The following is a 25,790-nucleotide window of genomic DNA, read 5'->3' on the forward strand; positions in this document are numbered from 1 at the left end:
CTTTGAGGTTTTTGTGAGAGTATTATCGCTTATGTTTGACAAAATTCCCAGATAGTCATGTTTTGTTTTGGGTTTTGTAAAAATGTCTGAATCAATGAATTAAGTGCTATATTAATGGGAAAGTATTTATCTAGGCATACATACTGCCAGTAAGACTAGCAGAAAGAATTTAACCCTTTGAATCTTTAGTTGCAATAAAACAGTTCATTTAAAAAAAATATATTCATAAAAGCCTAACCCTTCCCCCCTTAGTTATTGTTCTCTTTAAATGTTATAATCTTTATAAAAGAGTATGAACTTCCATCAATCTCCAATTATGTAGTAATGTTAGTCTGTTGCAGAAAAACAAAAATGAGCTATGTGGCACCTTAGATTTATTGAGTTATAAGCACTGGGGACTAGATGCACATATGACCTGAGATGTCATATATATGCAGAACCTGTGTGTGTGTGTGTGTGTGTGCAAGTATGTGTGATATAATGTGCCATCTGAGGTCATACTTCTAGCATCTGACAAAGTACATTCTAATCTACAACAGTTTATGCTATAATAAATATTTAAGGTGCCACAATATTGTTTTGTTTTTGCATCAACGTGCATGCTTTATAAAATAAATACCCGTTCACCAGGACCATGTCAATATTTGTATAATCACTCAAGCTTTAATGTTATATCCTTTAACAAAATAAGTGTGCTTATTACTATTATACCTTTCTGGAGTCTTAGCAAATTAAAATTTTACAAAAAATACCAAAAAATACGAAGGCTATTGTATCATCTGTTAGTAATGAAGTGTTACCAATATGAAATATTTTACAACAAAATGAACAAGATTCTTTGAATTCTCAGGTTAACTTACCTGACCAGGTTGGATTTGTTGAAGTGGCTGCACAGGGGGAATCTGCAGAGGAGTAAGTGATGTGCTGGCAGTTGCCACCTGAGAAGTTGGAGTTTGATACTGGGGCAACAGATGAGGTGCTGGCTGTTGCACTGCACAAATGGGCTGGTTGGTTAGAACCTGCTGTAGTGGAGCTGTAGGTGGGATGGGTTGCTGATAAAGCAAAAAGAAATGCACTTAAGTTCCCTAAGAGCTCCTGACTTATCAGCACAATCTAATAATTAGGCCAATATAGGCCATCAAGGTACCTAATAAAAAGTGTTTTTTTGAAGTACTGGAAAACTCATAAAACCAGTTTGACCAAGAGCATGGCAACACATTCAAACAATGATGTAAGGTCTACAACCCTACCTTCCCTTTTTGAAAATATATTGTCTGTGTCACTGTGATGGAATTGGCTATGTGTGTAAGAAAGTTGTAGTTCTGAGCACAGAGCACAAACAGCATCACTTTTGTCAACTAATTCGTTTTTTCTACCACCCATATGGGCTAGGTTAGAGCACAGAGGGGGAGAGAGAAAGGAAGAGTGATAGGGATGGCAATAGGGTTCTTTGTAGCTGCAAATGGTCACTTTGCTTTCCACTAATTGTTATTTTCACCATTTGCATTCATCTTAGAATAGAGGAGATCTGGCCCTTGCTTCAGCAGCAATAAAGCTGGGCAGGATGCAAGCATGGAAAAAGGGACAGAGATCCACAATCAGACCATTTAGAAACCTGATGAAAGACAATCTCCTCTAGACTGTCTCTGATGGGAGACAGTCTCCTCTGAGATCCAGGGTAGTTTAGTGGCTAGAGTGACAGACTAGGATCTAGGTGACCCAGGTATGATTCCCTGCTTTACCATGGAAGCTTGCTGGGTGACCGTGGGCCAGTCGTACTCTCTCAGCCTAACCTACCTCATAGGGTTGTTGTGAGGATAAACTGGAGGTTCCCTACCTCTACCCCCAGATCATTTGTTATAATGCATAAACAAACTTGAAATACAAGTTTCTTCCCCCTAAAGGCAAAAGAAGTTCTCACCTGCTGGCTTGCTAACACAGGCTGAGGTTGTCTCATCTGTGCAGGTGCAACTGGGGTGGAATGGACAACAGGGAATGGGATTGCTGGTTCTTGATAATGTTGTGGTCGCTGAGATACAACAGCAGGTGGAGCCTGAACCACTTGAAGTCCAGGCTGAAGGAAAGAAAAAAAAATTCCTTTACAAAAACTGTGTCCTATAAACCTTCTCAGCTCTAAGGAACAACAAGTTCTGTTCAGAGGATTGTTCCTCCAAAAGCAATAATATATCTGTGCAAAAAGTGAGGCTGGTTGATTAATGAGAGCAGTTTGGATTAATGGAGTGGATCTTTCACTATGGTAAGTAACAACAACAAACACATTTGTTTTGCCATCCTAGCATGTGGGAAGTATAGACTATCCCAGGAAAACAAGCACAGGGTCATGAATGTGAGGACTGTGAGCCAAGCTACAAGTGACACCTGACACAGGTTGGACACTTGTCAGCTTCCCTCAAGTTTTGATGGAAAATGTAGGCATCCTGGTCTTGCAGCTGTAATGGAGAGCCAAGCTGTAAAACCAGGATGCCTACATTTCTCATCAAAACGTGAGGTAAGCTGACAAGTGTCCAACCTGTGTAAGGCGTCACTTGTTGCTTGGCTCTGAGAGAAAAAGCTGGAGAGTTCAAGGCTTGAGCTGCAGTCCTGTAGACATACAGAATACGCCACAAAGGCATTCTCAGGAAACAACAATACATTTCTAGTACACATGTGCTCTAGAGCCACCATCAGCAAACAGGGCAATTGTTTTCTTGAGAAACTTTGTACTTTGATTCATAATTGAATATCCAAAGGAATTTGGCAGCCCACAGATGGAAACTATCCTCTGCATGGCTTTTTTAAAGCATTCATTCAGCAGCAAATGCCCAACCACTCAGTTCATAGGCATTGTGAAGACCACTATCTTCACTGCAGCATGTAATCCTGCCATTTAGATTATTAGAATCAAACAGGGCAATGATTTTATGAGTATAAAAGAAGGGGATCTTATTTTATTGATTTTTAAACGGTCCTAGGTCCTCCTATGCAGTTAACATCAATGGTGCATTAAAACAATAATTTATATCATAAACACACAAAACATTAGAAAAAAATCACTAGCAGTAAAATCAAGCCTGAAATGCATAGTATAAATATAAGAAACAGTATGGTATAGTAGTGCTAGTGCTAGACTAAGACTGCGGAGATGAGGGTATAAATCCCCCTTTCCATTAATCTTACTGCATGACCTTGAGTCAGTCTTTACAGTACTGTTGTGAAGATAAAATGAAGGAGAACCACGCCCTAAGCTCTTTGGAAGAAGGCAGGACAACAATTCACTAAACCTTATTTTTCTCTTACAACTCAGCTTATGGATGTAGGAATACCCAGGAAGAATCACATTATGTTAGTGAGACAAGAAGCTCAGGAACTGAAGAGTACAGGAAGACAAAACTGAAGCATCCCCCCCCCCGCCGCCCATACACACACACACTGGGATTTGAAACCAGAGGCACCTTAGAGACCAGCAAGATTTTCAGGGTGCAAGCTTTCCAGAGTCAGAGCTCCCCTTTTCAGATGTATTAATTTATTTTATTACACTTCTAGACCACCCTGCCCGTCAGACAGGCTCAGGGCAGTGTGACAACATTAGAGATGGGCACGATCCAAAAAAAATTAACGATCCATCTGATCGTGGATCGGCGCCGGTGACGATCCCAAATTAACAATCCACACTGATCATCTCTCGTTCCCGAACTGTGGATCGTGGATGCCACAGCGGGGCACGCTGGTATTCCCAGCTATGTGGGAAGGTGGGTTGTGGCGGTGGCTGACTCTCTCAGTCTCTCTCTCTCTCTCTCCAAAGGCTAGCAAGTAGCAAGCAAGAGCTCTGTCCCACTCCACTGCTCTCAGAAAGTGAAACCCAGCCTGGGAGCCCATGGCATGGGTCCCATTCAGCAACACAGGAGGTCTGTGTTTGGCCGTTAGAGCTGCCTATCAGGGTTTGCAGGGATGAGATTGGAGTGCCCATGCCTACAGAACACCCCCTTCCCCCTTCCTCCCCTGGGTGTCTTCTCCCAACTTGTGACTGCTTTGCTGCTCTGTGGTTGGAAGGAAGCCCTGCTGATCAAGGAAAGCTGGGCTTCCATTCGGGTTTCCAGGGCGACAGAAGGAGGGCAAACAGAGCTCAGGCATTCCCCTGGCTCTGTTGCCAGGGGAATAGATTGCTGGCGCCTGAGTGTCTGGATCCCCGATCCGAGCCCGATCGCCCCGATCCAGGCCTCTCCCAACCGCTGGATTGTTGGCTGTGGACGATCACGATCCGCCGGGTCACGATTGCGCGATTGCCATTATCGTGGGTTTTTTTCGATCATAATGCAGATCATGCCCATCTCTAGACAACATACAATTTTTACATAAAGATTAAAAACAAAAAAAGCAAAGGAATGTTTTGATTGCACCCTCCCTCTCTCCCCCCCTAACTGCATCTTCTCTCTCCTCCCCTCCTCTTCTATATTTAACCAGTTTCTGTACCATGCATCTGACGAAGAGAACTTGATTCTCGAAAGCTTATGCTACAATAAAATTGGTTAGTCTTAAAGGTGCTACTGGACTCTTTTTAACATTAAAACATTATTCCATATACAATTAAAATTGGCGGATATAAATATTAAAATATAGCATTTTAGACACAGGGCTTGGCTCTTGCATCATGCCCTGTGTCACACTTACGAGCTCCTGCATGGATGGTGGATGGTCTTCAGTGGTACAGCTGGCGAGAGGACAGCCTAGCCCCCACCAAATGCCTGGCAGAACATCTCCGTCTTGCAGGCCCGGCAGAAAGATGACAAATCCTGTCGGGCCCTATTTTCCTCAGACAGAGAGTTCCACCAGGTTGGAGCCAGGACCGAAAAGGCCCTGGCTCTGGTAGAGGCCAGGCGGACCTCCCTTGGGCCAGGGACCATCAGCAAGTGCTTATTGGCTGATCGAAGCGACCTCCGGGGAACATATGGGGAGAGGCAGTCCCGAAGGTATGCTGGGCCCAGTCCACATAGGGTGTTATAGGTCAGCACCAGAACCTTGAACCGGACCTGGTACTCAACTGGTAACCAGTGCAGCTGACGGAGGATGGGTGTTATATGTGCCATGATTGGAGCTCTGGCAACCACCCATGCAGCTGCATTCTGAACCAGCTGCAGTGTCTGGATCAAGCCCAAGGGAAGCCCTGCATAGAGCGAGTTACAGTAGTATAATTTAGAGATGACCGTTGCCTGGATCACTGTCATGGGTCAATAAGTAAGGGACAAGTTGTTGAGCCTGTCTTAGATAGAAAAATGAGGATCGAACAACCGCTGTGATCTGTGCCTCCATAGACACCACACACTCACTCTCAGTATCAGCAGCTGCTAACTGTGATATTGTGAAGTGAAAAATGATAAATAAGATTTTGTCTAAAAAGGCAATGAGGAGAAACGTGGCAGCTGACAGACCAACTGAAGGGTGTATAAATGTTCAAATCTGAGTATTGTTTTATTAATTGTTTTTAATTTTTAAAATGAGAGGTACCTACTTAAAACATTTAAATATATATATGGGCAGCACAGTCCTTAGAGGGGTGGGTGGAAAGTGCTCAGGGAGAGGACTAAGGCTTACGCTGTCATAACTTACACTTACACAGGCATAACCCCACCCCGCAAGTGGGTGGGAGGCATATTACCACTGCTGGGCCGCTGTCAGCGGCCACACATGATAGCTGGATGGAGGTGTAAGTGTGGCGCAAGTACCTGTGCTGGTGCCAGAGGGGGCAGAGAGGTGAGCTCCAAGTTAGTCAGCTCCCAAAGCTCTCCCAGGCCTGGGAATGCCCCTTGCAGCAGTGAAAAGTTACAGCATGAAAAAGGCAGCGTAGCCCATAGGTGCCGATTGAACGAGAAAACTTGGGCCCCTCTCCTGGTGCCCAGCCCTGTCCACACAGCCCAATGAAGCATAAGATGGCAACTACCATGGGACAAATATGCATGCGCCCACCCATGGTGGCTGAGCCTCCCCCCACGCACCCAATCAGCTCCCCATGCACCCTACATAACCTCGAGCTGCGCTGCCCATGAACTCAAGTAAGTAGGGACTTGGTCGGAGGCTCTGCCTGGCAGCCCTCTGCCGTGGGCACTTAGAGCACACGATGGGAGAGTGGGTGCTCACAGTTGTGGGCCACGAGTGCACTGGGTGGACTTAGCAGAAAATAGGGAGTACATTGCACTCACTCAATGGAAGAAGATCAAAGTTCAGAATGACTGACAACAACCACCCAAGTCCCCTTGCAGGTTATCTGACTCTGGAGTGGAGGGATGAGGGAGCACTGACAGGTAAGAAGGAGCTGGGGCAGCAGCTATCCCATCTCACTGATTTGTGCCAGCTGCTCCCCTCACCTGAACTCTCTCGAATGCCAGCCTCTGCAGGTGAGGCTTGCCAGTGGGGGAACAGTGGCAGCACATGCCTGCCATGGAGGCAGTTGCCCAGAAAATAGCTCTTGACACAACTGTTTTTTTTTGGGGGGGGGGGGTGACAGCCATCTGGGGGTTCAGACTCCCTCAGCTGGGGCCCCTCCCAGCAGAGGAGGAAGTGCAGCCACAGGTTGGGTTGACTGAGTGATTATAACTCCCTGCTGATGGAGGGTGTTCAGCCCCTTGACTTTCTCACTCACAGGATCAGACCATCCCCATGCAGAACACATTTCACTAGAGGGTCATGCATCACCTGTGACACTGGAACTGCTGCCGCCTCCGCTGTCAACCATGGACACACTCCCAGAACATTGCAGATTGGGCTTGGCCTTGGACTGGACTGGGTCCTTTGCCACACATGTGTCTCCCTTGCAGACATAACTCATCAGGGAGACCAAGGAGCATGGCTGTTCCAGCCTCCAGCGATCCTCATCGAGTACCATTCAAGTCCAGCCCAGGGAGCAGTTCCCCAAGGCAGCCTGCATCTCAACCTCACCCATATGAGGGCAGGACAAGGAATAGATTTTGTGGCTCTAACTGTTGCACAAACTACCTTTGCTCCTTTTCCAGCCAAAGGACATTGGCAAGATACATGTCCAGACAACCTCTTCATCTTTTACAGTTTAATAAAATATGTGTTGAAAAACAACAAACTGCCTGTCTGTTTGCTTGCCTGTAGATGACAGTAGCTCTCCCAACTCCCCATAGGGATGTCTTTTCAACATCCCAGCGAATGATTCCTGGCTCAGGGATGGATGGGGTGGGCTCTGCTGCCAGAAGGAGCAAGTGTCTAGTGGTGCCTTGGTGCCCCATCCAGCTTCCCTGCCTCCTTCCTTCCCTCAATGTAACTTCAGGCAGTGTGGTGGGAATTGTTGTGTGGCCCATGTATGTCTGGCAGAGTGGGGGGGCACCACTCTCATTCTCTGACAGACAAAGCTGTTGGTGTCTGATAAGCCAGGCAGTTGTGGGGGAAGGGGGAATTGCTGCCAGGTCCAACCCGCATTCTCCTCGCATTTTTGTGATGCAGTGATGTGTTCAAATGGCACTGCCGCAAGTCCATGGGCGTTTGTCACTCCCATCACCTTCAATGAGCCTTCTGGCCTCTCACGTGGTTTCCAATGGGCATTCCTGTCACTCATTGAAGAACCTCCCCCCCCCACCACCTGTCTCTTCAGGGCCTAGGGGCTGATCCCAAGTGCTGCAGGCTGTGAGTGTGGCCCTCGCTGGGTCATGTTGCCTTTCTGGGCTCACTTTTCAGGGAGGGTGTGCATCTTCCTTGGGGCAGCAGCAGCAGTGGTGGTGGAGTTTGCAAGTGAATGCTGTTTCTGCCACTAGCCTGCTCCTTGTTGGGAATGGGGTTGGATGAGCGGGTGGGCGAGCACCCTGTCAGCACCATCAGTATCCCACCCCCCAAGGAGGGGATCCTCTCAGGGCAGGCACCTCTGTTGGGGTGCGGCAAGCCTGATCATGGGGGTCTCTCCCTGCAGGGTGGGGGCGTGGCAGCTGGGGATGGAAAACATGGCCCAGGACTAGCTATGCTTTCCCCTGCCACTCACAGCACGTCAACTGCTGCTGCCCTGCAATCGGTTGATCCTGGCAGCATTGCCTGGGCAACAATGGCACATTCACTCCTGGCTGTGCCTTGCCAGGCTCAGTTGGCTGGCCCAGCTCTCCTGCAAAAGTCCTTAGGAAGCAGATAAGTGGTGCTACATTTATACTGATGTGCCACTTCAGGTGCCAGATGGGGCCTTAGAACTGCACTCTTAGTAATAAATAAATTGTATTATTACATATTTTATCATCAATGAAACATATGACATATGAATATACCATCAAATTATAGCTTTTTTTCTTACAGGAACAACCAAGTTCCAAATTACCCATACTAGCTCCAATTTTTCAAAAGAAAGAAATAAGACCACCAAAATTATCCATACATTTCATCCAATAAAAAAATGAAAAATAAGTATACCAACAAATTACAACTCTTTTTCCCTAGGTTCTAGGTGAAATATTTCTTTAAAAACATTAAAACTAGATAAATGTAATATTAAATCAGTTTAGTTGATTAAAAATAGCATTTTGCAGAAAATCAGAAATCTTGTGCTCTTTGAAAATTGAGACATACTGGATTTTAAAAAGAGGCAAAGCAGAAACAAATATTTTAAAGCTGTTTTACTACTCAATAGTAGTTATAAATCTTAGTGGTACTTTTCTATGCAGGCGATTCATTTAAATATGGCAATACAATCTTAGTAAGCCAACTCATAATGTATCCATTGAAGGAAGATGATTAAGAAAAAATTAAACAATTCTGTAAAATTATTGTTGGGAGGGAAAAAATAAGCAAAATACATATTAATTTTACTGATTTTATTCTAAGTAGTTAAATAAGGAATACAACTGGCTTTGAGCACACAGCTGCAATGCTGAATTGTTAAACTCAACCAAAGCTCTAACAATATTGCTAATGGAAAAGCAGCAATAAGGGGAGAAATAGGGCAAATATGACTTTTCTGCTGGATTGACATTCTAGGTAAAACAATGCATTCTACATCATTCTGGGAACTGTTCAGAATTCTAAACAAACCAAGGATGCAATGAGGAACTCCACCTTTCACATCTCTGGTATATTTTATACTAGCTGGACTATTCCCACTACTTTGTAATACAGATGGGCACAAACCAAAATACGAACCAAAATTCGTGATGAACCAGGCCAGTTCGTGGTTTGTGAACCAGTAGTTCATCAGATCTCATTTCTGACAAACTGCCAAGAACTTTAGGCTGGTTCATTTGGTTAATTTTTCAGCTCATCACTGCAGACAGCCTGGCGCTGATCAATCAGTTTCCTAGGCAACAGGTGATGGACTTCCTGTAGACCTTCTGCTGACCCAGAACTGGTGATTTGCTGGCTCAGAAGTGCCATTTTCATTAATCAAAACAAACTGATTTGTGAAACGGGGCAGGTTTGTGAAAGTTTGTGGTTCGTGAAATGTGACGAACCATGAACTGCATGGTTCATTTTTTTTTCTGGTTCATGCCGATCTCTACTTTGTACCATTGGAGACAAGTAGTTCTTCTGTCTCAATGATGTTTGCTCTGGGCTAAGCTTGTGGCAAGACTAGTTAAAAGTGGGCGTATAAACTCTGAATCTTGTTATGAGACACCTCTGCTTTCAATGCAGCAGAGCTAGCTTTTTCGTTAATTGCATGCGGCAAATATTAATTTAATAAAGGCAGACATGGACTTTTGCCACAAGATTTACTAGCCTGATGGAAAGGTTGATATGTAGAGCTGATTTCCAGATTATTGCAGGTAAAAGAAGAAACAAGTATGGCATATTTACGAGGCTTTAAAAACTGAGCTTTGCAAGCACTCCTGAAAAGTGGGATTAATGAGTCTTAACTGAGTAGAATTTGAAAATTTCTGCAATCCTAGTTGTTGTAACTTGCTTGAATTTTTTTCTTCGTCCTGCAATATGTTAGGTATAATACAAACAGTTTGGCTGGAAAAGGTGTTAAATTTGGTGTCAAATTCACCACTGAATCAGTATGGTAATGGCAGTTAAAAGAACTACTACACATCATTTGTGACAAAGACTGGTTAATACAAGAGCAGTACAGTCTGGTCGTCTCCAAAGAGGAACATACAATGCCTGTGCCAGCTATGTCATTGGAAAGACCTAAAGGTTTATGTTCTACTGCTTACAATTCTTCTTCCAATGACAGTTCCATTAATTTTTCCTGGCTAAGATCATTGTAATAGCAACATGATAGCAAGAGTGAATTCCTACCCAGGTACTACTTGTTAGATCTTGGAACTTCTACAACAGAAATGGTTCTACTCCTATGTGAAATATTACAGCAAAGGAAAGAACCACAAAGGAACTGAACGGATGCTTGGCCTTTAGCTCAGCCAGAAGAAACATCTGACTTCCAAGCTTCATGAACAAATGGAGCAATAGTACGTGGCTACACAAACAGCAAGAAAACAGAACAAGTGATATAATAATTTCCACAACTAAGTGCATGAATTTCCGTCAAGTCACAGTAAAAACTAATAAAGTCATTTGGGTTGAATCTAATGTAAGGTTGCTACTTTCCTTGTTACATTGGATGAAATATGATATTCTGTAATATATACTGCAGTTTTTAACTGTAAGCTGCCTTGAGCAGGACTCCAAAGAGGCAGCACAGAAATATTCTAAATAAATTCATATACATTTTAATAAATAAATTTCAGTAAGTACATATGTATTTTAATGATACCAATTCAGACACATTTTAAGAACTAGGAAGAAGTGTTCACTCACCATTCTGAAATGGATCTTTTTAAAAAAAAGATTATATGTGAGGGTCCAGAAATTGTAAATATTTTGAAGAATCATTATACTTACTACTGATGGCTGCTGGTAGGGTCCCAGCTGCTGAAGACCAGGTGGCAATGCCTGGCTTTCACTGAGAGGTGGGCTGTAAACCCGCTGAATAGCAGGAGGTATTGCATCAGGCATAGATGAATAGATGACGCTTTGCTGGCTGCTCTGGGAGTCTGAATACACAGTGGATCCCTGACCACTGTCAAATGTGCTATCAGCTGAAAAATGATTTTTAAAAACAGTTATCAAAGTCATAATTTAATAGAGATGTAATTAAATGCTATACCTCTATTTTTAAACCTCTCTCTCAGACAAAGGCTTCAAAAGGTGGTAGACATCAGTCACAAAAACAAAAAACAATTAAAACTTCATAAAACATGACTCACACACACAAATAAATACTTTACCTCACAACATGGATGAATGATAATATTATAGCCTGACACCCCAAACTAAGAAAGCTGGAGATTCCTAGCGGGTGGACATTCCATAATCAAGGCGCCATTATAGAAAAGATCAAAATAGACCCCAATTCCAAACAGGCTCCAGAAGCAGACTCCAATTCTAAATTCTCACAGTGGACATACCACCAAACCTGCAACACTGCAATAAAGCTATTGCTGGTTCCCCCAGAGACACAACATAAAAATTTTATTATTAGTAACACTAGGTAAAATAATACCTAAAATACGACATGTAATATAACCTAGTTAAGAAAGTGAATAAGCAATTCTAGGCAGGTCTATTTAAAGTCCCTTTTTATTCAGTGGAACTTACTTCCAGGAAGTGTTCTTATGATTGTAGCCTACCAGTTAGGAAGTTACCTTTTCAAATCTTGCCTCGACTATGTACTTATTGACCTTAGGCAAATCACTTTTTCTTGATAGCCCATCTGCAGAGACGAAATGTGGTATAGACGTTAGAGTGTCAGACAAATCCCAAGGAATCCCAAGTTCAAACCCTCACTTTGCCACAGGAGCTTGCTTAAGCCAGTCAGTGACAGGCTAGGCTGAAAGTGTGTGACTTTCTCCTTGAACTGCATCGAAGTTCATTTATTTTTAAGCCTGTTTAAAGGGGAAAGCCCCAGAAATACCAAGAATCAGGCAAACAATAAGTGTGATTGTGTTTAAATATGGGGAGGACTTCCTGATGTTAATGAGGGAGAATGTGGGAGAAAGCACAAGCAGGAAAAGGTTAACAACTCTGCAGATGGACTGTGCCATCCTAAACAGAGGTACACCAGTCTAAGCTTGTTGACTTCAATGGACTTAGAAGGGTATAGCCCTGTTTAGGACGGCACTGTGATTATGCCACTATAATGTTATCTAGTAAGATTTATAGTGGAGCTTTTTAAAGCAGATATTTATAGATCCATTCCAAAGCCATGTTCATGCTGAGACTGCCAGTCCTTTTCTATGAAGGTCAATGGTTTGAACGAGCATGACATTTCTTAATCTGTGTAGAACACTCCTTTGGTCATGAGAGAAAGTGAGGAAGTCCTCATGACATATGCATTTCAGAGCCACCAAAATGTGGTTTATGTGTCAGCAGTGCTAGCTAATGATGTTACTTCAGTTTACTAATGTTTTTCTATGGCGTAATTTTAATTAGATGCAATTGCATCTTCTCTCTCCTCCCCTCCTCCCCCCTCTTCTTCTATATTTGACCAGTTTCTGTACCATGCATCTGACAAAGAGAACTTGATTCTCAAAAGCTTATGCTACAATAAAATTGGTTAGTCTTAAAGGTGCTACTGGACTCTTTTTGATTTTGCTACCACAGACTAACACGGCTAACTCCTCTGTAATTTTAATTGTAGACATGGGAAGTAAGAGGAGACACAATACAAAAAATAGTCTCTGAAACAATTTGAGTGCTATGAATTCTATGCCGTGTTAGTAAATGCAGTACTATGTTCTACTGCTTATTAGTTATTTTTACTTGTTATTGCTGAGAAAATTAAATTAAGAAAGTACACTTTTTAAATTACACTGAAGTGTAATATAAGTAACAGACAATAGCCTTGGAACAGGCTGACTGTAACCATTCTATAAATGCTCTAGTTCTTTATATACCTCCCCAAAAGCCTTCAACTCTAAAGCAAGTAGGAAAATGAAATGGCATAATACCATTACATGTTTTGATGTTATTTATAATCCTGAGAAAGAGCCCTGTGGCACAGAGTGGTAAGATGCAGTACTGCAACCCAAGCTCTGCTCACGACCTGAGTTTGATCCTAGTGGAAGTCAGGTTCAGGTAGCCGGCTCAAGGTTGACTCAGCCTTCCATCCTTCTGAGATTGGTAAAATGAGTACCCAGTTTCCTGGGGGTAAAGTGTAGGTGACTGGGGAAGGCAATGGCAAACCACCTGGTAAAAAGTCTGCCAAGAAAACGTCGTGATGTGATGTCCCCCCATGGGTCAGTATGACTCAGTGCTTGCACAGGGGACTACCTTTACCTACCTATAATCCTGAGAACAAAATTATGTAACTAAAAACTGATAACTAAGTTGTCCAATTAATCTGATGGAAGAATAAAAATGGAAACTAATTTAAAGCAGTGAGGATACATTTTCTTAAGTTTATTGAGCTTGAGGTTTTGATGTTGGCCTATAAAGCCCTATGCAGACTGGGTCCAGCATACCTTCGGGACCGCCTCTCCCCATATGTTCCCCGGAGGTTGCTTCGATCAGCTAATAAGCACTTGCTGATGGTCCCTGGCCCCAGGGAGGTCCGTCTGGCCTCTACCAGAGCCAGGTTACCAAGTCCCCCAGGAGCCAAGCAAGGGGGCAGGGAGTTGAAGAGTGGGGGGCAATGGGGTACTCACTTCTGGCTGTATGCACAAAGCACGGGCTCCCATGCTATGCTGGATAATGTCATCATTTTCCAGTGCAACAGGATAGCACTGGAACACATCTGCACTTCTCCCCCCATGCCTTTCCCCTGCTAAGCGGGCGAGCAGAACCATGGAGGACAGGGAATGGTGGAGGGCTGACAATCCATGTGCCTACCTACAGATGGGTCCTAGAGATCTCCCTGAATTGCAACTGATTTCCAAACTACAGAGATCAATTCCCCTGGAGAAAATGGCTGCTTTGGAAAATGAACATTATGGCACCGAGGTCTCTCCTCTCCCCAAACTCCACTCTCCTCATGCTCCATCTCCAAATCTCCAGGAATTTCTTGACCCAGCAGTGGCAATTCTACAGAATTTATTGTTTAGCCATAGGTATTACTTGTATTGCTTAGTACACTTAATGTATACTAAGGATTAAACTGTACATTAAGGATTAAATGCTGAGAGTTAAGAGTCAGTCTAATATCTCCTTTTCTGTTCAAGTACCATTTTGTTTGATAATAAAATGGATGAGGATCTCTCTGTCTCTCACACACACACACAAACTAATAAATAAACAACTTTATTAGGATCCAAAACTAGTTGAGCTTAGTCTTACTCCTAGATATTACAGGCTCAAGCCAAATGCCACCCATAACCAATCAGGTTCCAATTAATTTTCCTTCCACATTTAGAAGAAAACAAAACAAAAGCCAGCTCCAGTTTGTTTTTGTATTACTTTAAACCTTGAATATTTTGTAATGCAGAGTTTATTGCATAGGCAAATTGGATCTCATTATAGACAGCATTTGCAACCACAAAGGGGAAAAGGGGTTTAACTACACAAAGCTAAAGCAGCAGTTTGGAAGCCAAACCTCAGTTTTTATGGCTCATCATGCTGTACAAAATACTGAATTATTCATCTACATTTCTGTCCTCTTTGAATATCGCAGGCAGCATAAAGGAAATTATTTATAGGGCTTTTAGCTACCAAAACACCATGCAAGTGTTCAAACTGTATACAATACTGACGCTACTATATAGCAATTATAGCAAGAAAATATGAACTTGTTTTTAAATATGTATTTATGTTTTTAAACAGCTAAATTAAATTACAAATTATCCCTGAAGTCCTAGGGCAATAAAATTAATATTGAATAGGAAGGAAGGAAGGAAGGAAGGAAGGAAATATGTTCAAGTTCACTGACTCTCAGAATATCAGCCAACAGTTGATTTAAATATGTATTAATAAAAATGGCAGAAATGTACTATTATATAATATACCTCGGGAACATGAGCATGCATGTACTGCGTAGCAGGCTGATTTAGTCCTCAACCAGACTTGATTTGGCCCATTTGGGGCCCAAATTGACCCGCTCCAAAGCTTTTTTTGATGCAATTTTAAATAGTTTTTTGATTAAAATTTAAGCATTCTGTCATGTGTTTTATGTTACTTGTTGTGGGTTCTAGTCACCCAGGAGAAAGGCAAGCGTGTGCATGTTTTAAATGAATGAATGAATTACTGTACTTTCATTTACTTGGACAATTAAAAATATTGACAGGATGTAACACAAGCACAAGACTTACATGCAAGTGAAGTAACGCTTGTGGGTAGATTCTGCTGAGAAAGGTGCTGGTCAGCTTCAGGTTCTTCTGGTTCTGACAGGATGTGATGACTGGTATGGGAAAGGTACGTAACCTGAACCTGTTGTGCTTGTGTGACCTTTTGTTTTTCTAAACACTCAGAATCCCGACGGTCCTCTGATTGTAACATAGGCCAAATCCTCTCTCTTCTCCACAATATTAATGCTACTCTATCACGTATTGACTTAGCAACTATTTTGACATCACTGTCATGAAAAAATCCAGCGTCAACCTGAAAGAAAAGTGATTTTATATATGAGAATGCATACACACAGATGTGTGTCTATCCAATTCTTTTTTAGAAGTTTAGAATGGTTTGAAATAATATATACAGAATGGAAAAAAATGGAGGATGACAAGAACTTAACAATTGCTTCAGTAATATAAAAACTAATAATACCGCATGTGCAGCAAATTATAAAATATTCCAAATATTAAAAAATTACAAATATTACAAAATTACAAATATTGCAAAATAATGAAATTTTATATACATTCTTCTTTTATATCTTCACCAGATTCATGAGAAATTTTCATGCCAAAGGGACACCTGCATGTAGCAAAATGAGATGGGAAATAGATGTCTCTCTCTAAGAAAACATCTGAATTTGAAGTAATCCCAACAGTAAATCACCAAAATAGGTTTGTGGGCCAGCATCTATATTTTATCAAACTCTGCTACCAGAATCGGAAAAAGTAGAAAAGAGTGGATAGAAATTGCCACTTCTCTGGCAACGATTTCAGCACTACTGTCTTCAGAACTGTGTAGTTGGATACATGCCACTAAACTTAGAATTTGTTTCCACTTCAAAAAGTTTGGCAATCACTGACCTAGGGGTAATAAGGTTGTGTTACTGACCACTACAGCAGTTCTGAGTGGTAGCTATGCTTATCTTATGTATATTTGACCATTGTGTAGAAATACCACAGACTGCACCTAGTGCATGCCATGGTCTTTTGATCGCTTTGTGCAGTTTTTCTCCATACACACACTCACACTGACTTCATGCATCTACTGAAGTGGGCACTAGTTAGGGTTGCCAGTTCCCTACTGGGGGTGGGGGATCCCTCAGTGCCACTCTTCACCCCACCCCCGCTTACCTAGCTGGTGGAGGGGGAACGTGCCTCCCGGGCAGGGCCGGATCGACGGGGGGTAGGGGGGGGTAGTCTGCCCCCGGCACTGCCAAAGAGGGGGGTGCCGGGTGCAGCTGCCAGCCACTGGGAGCAGACGGGCGGCAGTGCAGGGGGCTTGGAGGCCGCCCGTACCATTCGCCTGCCCCACAGGACAGGGGGCGGCCGGCTTGCTGCGCGCACCTGTCCTGTGGGGCAGACGAAAGGCAGTGTGGGGGGCTGGGAGGCTGCCTATGCCATTTACGTGCCCTGCAGGACAGGGGGCGGCTGGCTTGCTGCACGCCCCCTGTCCTGCAGGGCAGGCGAATGGCGCGGGTGGCTTCCCAGCCACCCGCGCTGCCTCCACCAACTCTGCGGCACACCAGGGCAGCTGGTGAACTGTGCGGGTGGCACACTCATCCCTACATGATGATGCCACAGAAGTGATGTCATCATGCAGCACTGGGAGCGTGCGTGCGCTGCGCTCACACGCAATTAACCAGACTTGGGTTGCCCTGGGTGCTGGCAACTCTAGATCTGGCCCTGCTCCCGGGGCATACTCCTGGGCAGTACGGCACGATCCTGCATTCCACAGTGGCCCAATTCGAGCCCAGTTTGGTCCTACCGGATTTGGCCTGGATCAGACCAATTTGGCCTGAACTAAGCTAGCGCGGAGTACATCAGCACTCCCAGACTCCACAGCAGCCGGATTCAGGCCAAAGCAGGCCTGAATTTCAAGAAGTGACATCATCATACAGGCTGGAAACTCGTAGGCATGCTTCACGCACACGGGGAAAGGGACATTGAAAAGGCAGATGCCAGGCCTCCAACCTCCCGCCCGGGGGGGTCGGGGGACCTGGCAACCCTAACACTAGTTCATAAAATGTTAAGACATAAGTATTTGTCATGCCACAATATTCCTTTTAAGTTTTGTTGTCAACAGACTAAAATGGCAACTTCTATGGAATTTGCATAATGGAAAGCATTTCAGCAGCTTATTCAATATATATTTACTAATTTATATTGCAAGTCGTTTGATAGAAAGTTGTAATATATCAAGTACCTCCAGGTTACATAAACTATAATGCAAACATATTTTCTTATATTCTCACTCTAACCTGTAAATAACATCATTAATCTCAAATTTTAGCTTTGTATTCTACCCAAACATGGAACATTTGGAGTAATTTTGGCAGGGTTTATAATCAGACATTGTACTTTCACTGAAACCAACATCTACACAAAGACTTAAATTCAAAAGTATTCCATGTTTAGTTATTTGAGTGGCTCCTAATTATACCAAGTACACTGACTTAAGCCATTTTTCAATCAACTTTTTTGTATGTTGTAGTCCCACATTTAAAACCATTCATAGAATTACAGAATCATAGGATTGGAAAGTACATCTAGGGTCATCTAGGCCAACCCCCTGCACCACATCACACTGCTGACTGATGTTCTGTGTATGATCTACTAAGACCCCTAAATCCTTTTTGCTCATACTACTGCCAAAGCAAGTCTTCCCCATCCTATAATTATGCATTTGATTTTTCCTACCTAAATGCAGAACTTTGCATTTACCACTGTTGAAATTCATTTTTTTTGTTTCAGCCCAGTTGGATCCAACCTAAATTAGTTCAAACCAGAATTATACCCTTCTAAGTCCATTTGCCTTGATGGATTTAGAAGAGTGTACAGAATTTTACTGTTAATTGCTTACTTTTGCTTTCCAATAGACCATATTATGCTTAATCTTTTGAATGAAATTTACTTTACCACATTGGCTCTTGGTTTCTTTTCAGATTTATGTACAACTTATCTGTCTGGAGAAGTTTATTTTACCATTTCTTGTGCAACATCATCAGGAGTTTCCTTCTCCAGATCAAAAGTAAACTCAATGGCTCCATTATCTTTGGGTTTTCCTTTCAGCTTCTTAGGGTCTTCTACCCAGAGTCTTAAGGCAATAGAGGATTTCCTACCATCGTCTTCTTCTGCAAGTTCCACTCTTACCCCAGTATCTTCAGCAAAAAAGGCATGGCTTAGTAAATCTTTAATTTCATATCTAGAATAGGGGGAAATTGCATAAACTTATTAAGACACTGCAGACTTTAAGATGAATTTGGCTTCTAAATCTTGTAAAAATACAGTGTGGCCTTTATAGGGTACAGGTCTTCCATGCCCACTACTACAAATACAAAAGTATCTTAACAAATAACACAAAAATCAAATTTTACATATTTAAAACAATACAACTCCCTGTGCTCTTTCAGTAACCTTTTCACCTTTAATGTTCAGCAGCCCTCTACTGTAATCTGTGTTGTCTGATGTTCTGAGTGACAATGCCAACCTGGATCTGAAATATTTACTGTAAAGGTTCCTGGCAAGCCTGCCTGGATCCTCAGAGGGCTGCCAATCACCTTTAGTGGTGTTAGAAGGCAAGGTTACAAAAGGACTGACAAGTGAAGCCTCATTGCCCGGTAACGAGCTGCCACCAGCCTCTTTTAAACCACAGCTTATGATCAAAAGGCAGACCTCAAACTCTCTGGGTGCTAACAGGCAAAACCAACCCTGTAAGATAGCCAAATTGCAGGCTTGATTCAAAGAAACAAATAATTTGTTAGTTTGTAGCAAATTAGTCATGGTACTAATGAAGCCACAACTCTTAATAACTCCACACCAATATAGGAAAAGACACCTATTAAAGAAAATTGCAAAGGCAACCCCCTCCCCACAGAACTGTGTAGGAGAAGCAAAGAAAATATCAATAACAGGCTACTTAGCTAGGCTACATACACTAGAAATCCCTAAACTTGTTCCAGATGTTATTTTCAGCAAGTTTCAGAGTCCAAATTAGAGCTTTAGCTCTTAGGCCAGAAATCCAAAAGACAAAAACATAGTTGCTAGCACAGGACACAATCGTTGCACAGCATTCATGAGCAGGTGCTCAAGGGTCCTCCAGGAACATATGTTCCCAAGGAGCAGGAGCAGGAGAGACCAGACTGAGAAACAACTCATTTCAAGACAAGCTGCCTGTAGCTTGCCTAAACTCTTAGCTGATCAACAGGTCCAAAAACCTCTGATGTCAAGCCATAGTCTGCTACACATTTAACGAGGTAGGATGCTGGTGCCACCCTCCATCAAGCTTTGTCCTTGAAGGCAGTTCCAGGTTTGCACCTGCAGCTCAAGGACTCTCTTATCTAGTCGGAACTGGCAGTGCCTAACAGCCTTGGTCTCACCAAAGGAAAAAAAGTCTCAAGAGCCAGAACCAAAACGTGTAAACTAAAAAAGAAACAAATAAAATAAATAAGCTTCTCTACACTTACACAATTATTCCAAAAGGATGTTAACTAGAGGTGAGCATGGACTGGGGAAAAAACCATGGGCCGTTTGTCCATAGCGTTTAATGGACCATGGACCACAAAATTTTCCTGGACTGCCCCGTTTCCTGGACCAGTTCATTGTCCGTGGTCTGTCAGTTCCAGGGGGCCTGTCAGCTGAAGCCAGCCCTGCAGGGTAGTACCCAGTTCTGTTCCCCTCACTTGCAAATGAAGGGTATAGAAGCAGGGCACTTTAAACTCTGTGCCTTGCTTCAGCTGGCAGGCAGAGAAGTCCCCACCTGTCAGCTGAAGTCAGCCCTGCGTGGGGGAGCGCCTGGTTCCATGCCGCTTGCAAGCGAGGGGCACGGAAACAAGCAGTTTAAACTAGGCGCCTGGCTTCAGCTGGCAGGCAGGGAAGTCCCCGCCTCTCAGATGAAGCCAGCCCCACACAGGGGAGTGCCCAGTTTCGTACCGCTTGCAAGCAAGGGGCATGGAAGCGGGTACTTTACACCCTGTGCCTTGCTTCAGCTGGCAGGTGGGGAAGTCCCACCTGTCAGCTGAAGCCAGCCCATGGGGGAGCATCCAGTTCCCTGCAGCTTGCAAGCGAGAGGCATGGAAGCAGGTGCTTTAAACCCCATGCTTTGCTTCAGCTAGAAGGCGGGGAAGTCCTCGCCTGTCAGCTGACACTAGCCCCTGCAGGGGGACAGACGGACAGGCCAAAAAAAGTCATGGGACCATGAAAAAATGAGTGTCCCACGACCTGCCAGTTTGTGAACACCGAACCGGACTGGTTCCTGTTAAATTTTGGTCCGTTTTCTGGTCCATATCCACCTGTAATATTAACCAAACCAGATGCTCTCCTGCTCCTGACACATTTAGGATAGCATGTCTAGCTAGTTTTTTAATGTGGTTTTAAATTATGGTTTTAAAACTGTTTAAACTGTGTTTTTGATATATTTTTTGTTTGTTCAGTTTATTGCAAACCACCTTGAGTTCCATACAGCAGCTAATAAATGTTTTAAATAAATAAAAGCAGCTCTCTTAATCATATTGAATTATAAATTTACAAAAGGATTGACCACTTGAAACAAACCTTTCTTCTTTATTTTTGCAAATGCACTCTCCAATAATCTCCTTAATTTCAGGATCAGTAACTTTATCAAAACTTGCTGGCTTGACACCCTGAAAAGAAAAGAAAAAACCTTAATAAACTTTTCTTGTAGTTACCCTCCCTCCAAAACATGCCTATCTCAGTCCAGTGATAATTACTTTTTAAGAATGTGCAGATTAAAAATTTTTTCTTCATTTTAGGTTCATTTTATTTTGATTTTTAAAATAAAATGGATTTTTAAAGTTGTTGTGTTGGGTCCAGTAATCCACAATCCTTTTGTAAGCAAATCTAACACTGGGAAGGTTGATTTCTAAGGTAGTAGTACCCATAGGGAGTAATAGCCACACAAGTCAGTAAGTCTACATAGAAGAGGGGAAAGTAGAAAAAAAACACTCCCCCCTTCTATCACCAGTGGCTGGTAGGGGAGAGTAATAGCAGCACCTAAAGTTTTAGGGATTCAAGAACCTCAAGCCCAATTCAGCAACTGGCAAGTAAACGAAGAGTTTCTCTACATGAGACATCTTACATGAGGACGTTCAAGTGTAGGGAGGCATGTTAGCTGGGAAGTGTAGTTTAAAAAGACAGAGCCAGCAGAGATTGTTCCTCAGAAGGTTTGTTAATTTCATCTTCACCTCCCCAAAGGGAAGGTGTAATTGACAGAGCCTTTGGGGAGGCAAAGATGAAATTAACAAACCCTACCAGGAGCAATCTCTTCCAGCTCTGTCTTTTTAAACTATCCTAATGTAGAGAGGTGAAACTGACAGATCTTTTGGCTCCGTCTTTTAAAACTATACTCCCCAGTTAACATTGTGTCTCCCTTCACTAGAGCATCCTCGTGTAAGATGTTTCATATAAAGAGACTCTCAGAAGCTGCAGCTGAGAAAAAGGAAGATTTCCAGCTGTAAAGGTGTCATAAAAGTGATTTGCTAAGTCACCATTAAGAACTGGTCAGAGCCAGTTGCTGAAAGACCCACTTAACAAGTACCTAAAAGCAAGAGAAAAGACAAAAATAGAAATGTGTAGCCAAGGTGTCTATGAGAGTCTGTTAATTGAATGTCTAAGGAAATGGGAGATAGCTTATGAAAAGAAATTATTTAGAATAGAAACTGCTGCTTGAAGCAATGTGTTAAGGTAGTCTGGAAGAAGCTGGAACAGGAGTAGTCAGGAATTTTTTAAAAACTTGTTTTAAGTCTTCGTTTTACAGGTATACTTGAAAGTATGTTTGTCTTGGACAAGATGTGGTCATAACATGTTCATGAAGAACAGTTGGAAGGAATTTATTTACTTGTTAATTTTACAAAATTTATGTCCTGCCTAAGGGCCACCAAAGCAAAACTGGTGTAAATGACCTTGAATGTGACAATAAAATTAGGCCACGTTATCCTGAAAGAAAGAACAAACTTTAGCCCTTTTGCACGTATGTATCACATTCATTGTCGCTTGATTTGCTCAGGTTCTTTGCCTGCATGATTCAATTCTGCTTTGCAAGGAACCAAAGAGATGACTGCTAGTCATTCCAACCAGCAGAGAGACTATGCTCTGAACAATCCCACCTTGATTCTATGGTATTTCCTGGGTGGTTCTCCTGAAGTTTGTGCCCTGCTTCATCTCCTGGGTTATTTGTTTACCCAGACGTCGCCACCATATTAGTGATCTCCCATTACTAAATTTTATTTTAAAGAATTTTAGTAGGAGTGGATATACCTCTCAGAAATACCATCTGAATCATTAATCCTGTATTCTGCTTCCGACCTGATAACATTTTTATTAAAAAGGTCAACTTTCTAATATTTTTGACTGTATGAGAAATCACCTGTTGCCCAAAACAGCAGGAATCTCATCAGCTCAAGACCTTTAAAAGTACATTAATTTAAAATAGAACTGCACATTTTAATCAATTTAATTAGTAAATTAATAAATGAAATCTTTAGTGGGGGACAATTATAACTGGTAGGCAGGCTTGCTGCCTGTTCCTTATTTATTTAGAAATGTTCATGGAAAAGAAAGATGTGGCAAAACTGCAGAGAGCAACTTTAACTTAATATACTACACAATTATAGTATTTTCTAATGAAATGCACTGACAGATATAATGCTCTGACATTCATGCCCCGACAGATTTTCTTACGGTTACACAATGTATTCCTTATTTTGGAACTCTTCAGCTGGTGATCAAATCAGCAGAGTAAGAATCACAGTCACACTTTTGGGAGGAGACTATTTTGGCCCTTGTGCATTATTGTAAGAAGGACAGGAAAGAAAATAGCTTCCTTCTAGCAAAGCATAATAGCTTGCCTTACTAAATTCTAAGCTTTTATACTTCCATGGAACATCTTTTTGTTTTATATAATGTTCAGTATTCCACTTTTAAGTTTCACCACCATTTTGAATTCATCAGAACAATCCCATGTTCTTAATCAACTATTATTATAGCTGACAGAACAGTTCAGAAAACTGCACTAAAGGGTTTTTTGGGTGAAAAGGTGGGTAGAATTATGAGGTAAAAAGTGGAAACTTAAATGTGAAATATTTAAGATCTAATAATGGATTACAGAACAGTGGTTCCTTGTGAAAATAAGCCTTGTGCATGTCCAAATGATCTGTGAAATAAGAGCTGTTGCCCTGTGCATTCCCACTGTGCCCAATATGTAAGCAAGACATGCATCTGCATAAATAGCTTTGATAACAATGCTAGAGGAATGCATATCGTATCACATGCCTTTTACTAGACAGGCTGACTTTACCAAACATCTACATTTCTTCATCAAAAGAACATTCAATTCTACGTCCAGACTTTACAGCATTAAATTTTCCACTGCGGACAGACTTAGAACACAATTATTTGTTCTGAAAGCATACTTTGTACCATGCAGATTTAATCACTTAATGAAAGAGATCCATTCTAGGCTTCTTACAAAAATGGAATCTGGCCTGACTGTAAGGAAATAGTGTTGACAAAGTATACTCAACAAAGCAAATACTTTGTCATATTAAAGAGAAACAGTAATTATAATTATTACATAGTACTTTCCCCTAATAGCTCCAAGTATTTACATAAAATGTCTCAGTAATCTTTACAGCAGCTCAAGTCAAGTCAATATTATTGAGTATAGATTGATGTTACATATCAGGCACGTTAAGAGCCTTCTAAATTTTGAAAGGGTCAAACCAGCCCAAGGGAAGTATCCAATAATTCATATCTAAATCACTGAGTGATGAGGTCTATTTTTAACAAAAACAGAACATGGGTATGAGGGGAACTAAACTCTGCTCCTTCTCCTGCTTTACCTTCAGCACAATTTTTCCAGCTTAGCTCCAAAGACCGATTGACCATTATGACCACTGGGGAAAATCCTCATGGGGCAATGGCTGGAGTGACCTCTCCTGAGGCCATTCTCAATCTCCTCCTGCCTAATCCATGAGGTGATGAGGCCAGCTTGGGTGAAGCCTGGCTGGCAAAGGCAGGCAGCACAATGTCCATTTTTGCTGTGGTGTTGGTGCTCCATGAGTAGGCCTGGTGCTTCCAGCCCCATTGGTGGTTGCTCTTGGTTGCACCAACTGAGAGTGAAAGCTGACAAGGCCATTAATGAAGATGGCTTCATTAAAACTACTGTTATAGCCTACAGTTCCCAACCTCCAATTGGTGGCTGCAGATCTTGCAGAATTACAACTGATTTCCAGGCCACAGAGATCAGTTCCCCTAGAGAAAATGGCTGCTTTGGAGGGTGGCCTCTATGGCATTATATCTGCTGAGATCCCTCCCTGTCCCAAACCCCACTCTCTTCAGGCTCTACCCCCCCCCCCCCCCAAAATCTCCAGGAATTTCTTAACCTGGGGCTGGCAACCCTTGTTGTAACCTGACAATCAATGCAATGCTTTGCCCTGCATGGAAATATTGGGTGTGGTCAGTAATGTAATAGATATTTTCTCTTCCTTCTTTCTGCCACAGGCCCATGGCTTCAAAAGCCACTCCTAAACAATGAGTGGCGCTTGGGAGATACATATACTGCTTATACAAGGAAGGGGTTCAGAACATGGTTTATTAATCATATACCCACTAATGGTTAAAGTATGTCTGAGATTTTAATTAAATGGGTCATTACAACACACACTAGAGATAAGAAGACATTAAGCGATTAAAAACGCCTCAACAATATCTGTATTATATAAAAACATTTAATTCATTAACAAAAAATAAATTACAGAACAAAAATGCATGTATTCAAAAGTAACTTACGCAGGTTACTTTTCTATAAATTTGAGCAGCATTCTGGCATTCTGAATATGGATATTCTGAGGTAGCCATTTCCAACATACACATTCCAAAAGCATATACATCCACAGATTCATCATAGTGCTCTTCATACATTTCTGGAGCCATAAATTCTGGAGTACCTAAGCAAACAAAATAAAGACATTGGCTCAGAAAACTGACAAAGGGGACCCAGTACTCATCTCTTTTCTTTGTGTGCGCGTGCTCCCAAGCCTGCATGCTTTGCATCGGGCTGATTTGGACCCCAAATGGGCCCACTCCTGGGGCTAGGGTTGCCAGCCTCCAGGTAGTAGCTGGAGATCTCCTGGAATTACAACTCATCTCCAGGCTACAGAGATCAATTCACCTGGAGAAAATGGCTACTTTGGGGGGTGGACTCTATGGAATTATGCCATGCCAAGGTCCTTTCCCTCCCCAAACCCCACTTTCTCCAGGTTTCACTCCCCAGATCGCCAGGAATTTCCAAACTTGGAGCTTGCAACCTTACCTGGGGCATACCTGGGAGGCCTATTCCCCCACCTTTTACCTCCTGCCAGCGGGATGAGTGGTGGCAGGGGGAAAAGGTGGTAACAGGAGATCCCCCACCTCCACAGGAGGAACAGCAACCCTACTAGAAAGGGAACTCTGCATGTCAAAAATATGAAAGCCAAAGAAAGCCTTGCAACTTAAAATATAATTAACAGAACAGGA

At 42.5% G+C, this 25,790-nt stretch overlaps 1 protein-coding gene across 1 annotated transcript in view; it reads right to left on the bottom strand.

The window, feature by feature from the left end:
• Positions 1-25,790, bottom strand: part of WNK2 (WNK lysine deficient protein kinase 2) — a 166,328-nt gene that overhangs the window by 74,799 nt on the left and 65,739 nt on the right. Inside the window, exons 4-10 of the mRNA XM_054977488.1 lie at positions 25,065-25,222; positions 20,811-20,899; positions 18,243-18,462; positions 15,234-15,522; positions 10,834-11,030; positions 1,922-2,074; positions 861-1,052 (exon numbers count right to left, since the gene is read on the bottom strand). Coding sequence (XP_054833463.1) covers positions 861-1,052; positions 1,922-2,074; positions 10,834-11,030; positions 15,234-15,522; positions 18,243-18,462; positions 20,811-20,899; positions 25,065-25,222 — 1,298 coding nt within the window. The remainder of the gene's footprint in view (positions 1-860; positions 1,053-1,921; positions 2,075-10,833; positions 11,031-15,233; positions 15,523-18,242; positions 18,463-20,810; positions 20,900-25,064; positions 25,223-25,790) is intronic.

Source organism: Eublepharis macularius, chromosome 4 (genome assembly GCF_028583425.1).
Source record: "Eublepharis macularius isolate TG4126 chromosome 4, MPM_Emac_v1.0, whole genome shotgun sequence".
Taxonomy (NCBI): Eukaryota; Metazoa; Chordata; class Lepidosauria; order Squamata; family Eublepharidae; genus Eublepharis; species Eublepharis macularius.